The sequence below is a fragment of the Penaeus monodon genome, chromosome 27 (assembly GCF_015228065.2).
Source record: "Penaeus monodon isolate SGIC_2016 chromosome 27, NSTDA_Pmon_1, whole genome shotgun sequence".
Classification (NCBI taxonomy): Eukaryota; Metazoa; Arthropoda; class Malacostraca; order Decapoda; family Penaeidae; genus Penaeus; species Penaeus monodon.
In genome coordinates this window covers 37,301,590-37,303,282 of record NC_051412.1, presented here as the reverse complement: position 1 = coordinate 37,303,282, position 1,693 = coordinate 37,301,590, and the positions used below count along the sequence as shown (strand labels likewise).

The 1,693-nt window shown below is 46.4% G+C and overlaps 1 protein-coding gene across 1 annotated transcript in view; it reads right to left on the bottom strand.

Moving 5' to 3' along the window:
* The window catches only part of LOC119590835 (xanthine dehydrogenase/oxidase-like), a gene marked incomplete in the record, with an annotated part of 39,062 nt that overhangs the window by 16,940 nt on the left and 20,429 nt on the right, over window positions 1-1,693 (bottom strand). The window contains 3 exon segments of the mRNA XM_037939593.1: window positions 21-190; window positions 413-532; window positions 920-1,155. Of these exon segments, the coding sequence (XP_037795521.1) occupies window positions 21-190; window positions 413-532; window positions 920-1,155 (526 nt within the window).

The following is a 1,693-nucleotide window of genomic DNA, read 5'->3' as shown; positions in this document are numbered from 1 at the left end:
TCCAGACACCTTCTCTCTACCTTAAGCTCAGGGGGGAAAATAAGCTCCTGCGTGGGATCGTAAGGCTGAAAATCCCCTGCGTCGTAGAGAACGTGCGTGACGTCACTCACTTCCCCAAAATGCACTTCTGTCTCTCCGTTCTGTGTCTTGGGATCCGTTTCGTCGAGGCGGCCGTTCATCGCGGAGGCATCTGGGATTTGACATTGCGTTAGTTCCCTCGTTGTATGAAGGCGGGGAGAAGTGCTTGTATGTATGTAGGCATGTGTGCAAGCCTAAACGAACTGGATAGAGGCATGCAATAAGCAAACGAAACAAAATCATAATATAAGCACTTGAGAAAAGGAAAAGGGGATACGTAAGCACTCGAAGAAAGGAAAGAGAAAAAGGGAATAGTGTTCCCATCCTATATCACCTTTTGCCTTCAGTTTGCAGCAGTCTTTCCTGCCGCATCCGCCTCCTGCAGAGGCGTCGGTGGTAAGGCCTCTAAACCCCTCCAAGATAGGTCGGTATCCTGTGCACCGACAGAGGTTCCCTGCGAACGATAAGGATGATAAACAGATAAACTTCTCGGTATAACAATATCAGTTTCTTGCGGCTTCGTCACATCGCCGTGAATACGTGCTGATTTCAGGGCTAAATATCTGATCATCAAAAGCCTTCGCTGAAATTTGTTGGGCGGCAGCAGCATCAGCCATTCCACGGTTGGTGAAAGTGTTGGAGAAAAATATTTGGGTAATTATACAGATATAAACCTACATATGTATTTAAAATGTATCTTCATGTAAACATATGTCAAAGTGAAAAAAAATGTATATATAAAACAGAGGAGTTACATTATCATGTGCCATATGCAGTTATATATTGACATTAGGCAGACACACAACGATGTTAAAAAGCCTCCAACGTCTTGACAATCTACCTGTGAAGTACTCGTCGAGCTGTTCCATGGACGGCTTCGGGTGGTTCCTGAGCAGCGTGTACATGGACATGACGATGCCGGGCGTGCAGAAGCCGCACTGGGAGCCGTGGGCACGGGCGATCCGCTCCTGCACCGCGTGGAGGCGCGTCTGCGTCGACCCGATGCCCTCCACCGTCGTCACCGCCAGCCCGTGCACCGCCGCCACGGGGGCCAGGCACGCGTTGACCGAGTAGTGGCTGCGAAGGGCGACAGGAGGGTGAAGGGGTGAGGTAGGCGAGTTTCAGCAAGGACTCACCGCTCGGTCTCAGAAGTACTGAGACTGAGGTTATGTCTGCGTTTTGGAGTTTATTACTTACATGCAGCAATCGAGATGACACATCCAAGTTAGCAGCGCTGCGAATAAGCCACTTTACCTATGTACATATGCACATTCAAAATACACACGCAAAATAAGACACACATTTAACCTTTGTGACATCCTCAAATCCCCAATATCAGGCATGATTGTGGTAAAAAGAATAACGCGATTCTTGACATGGTAACTAACATGACCAAGGGAAGTTGTTAGGCTGACGTTTACAAACTCACAGATTCCGTGTCTGGATAAAATGCCACGAAGTATATCAAAGTGAGATTATGTCTAACTAGCATGTCACTGGCCGAGTTTTTATTTAATTTAACACTCGTCTAAAACATCACATATAGATATATACTAAAGAAGACAGTGAAAATGCAATCACACGATAATACAACTACCATACATAAAAAAACAAA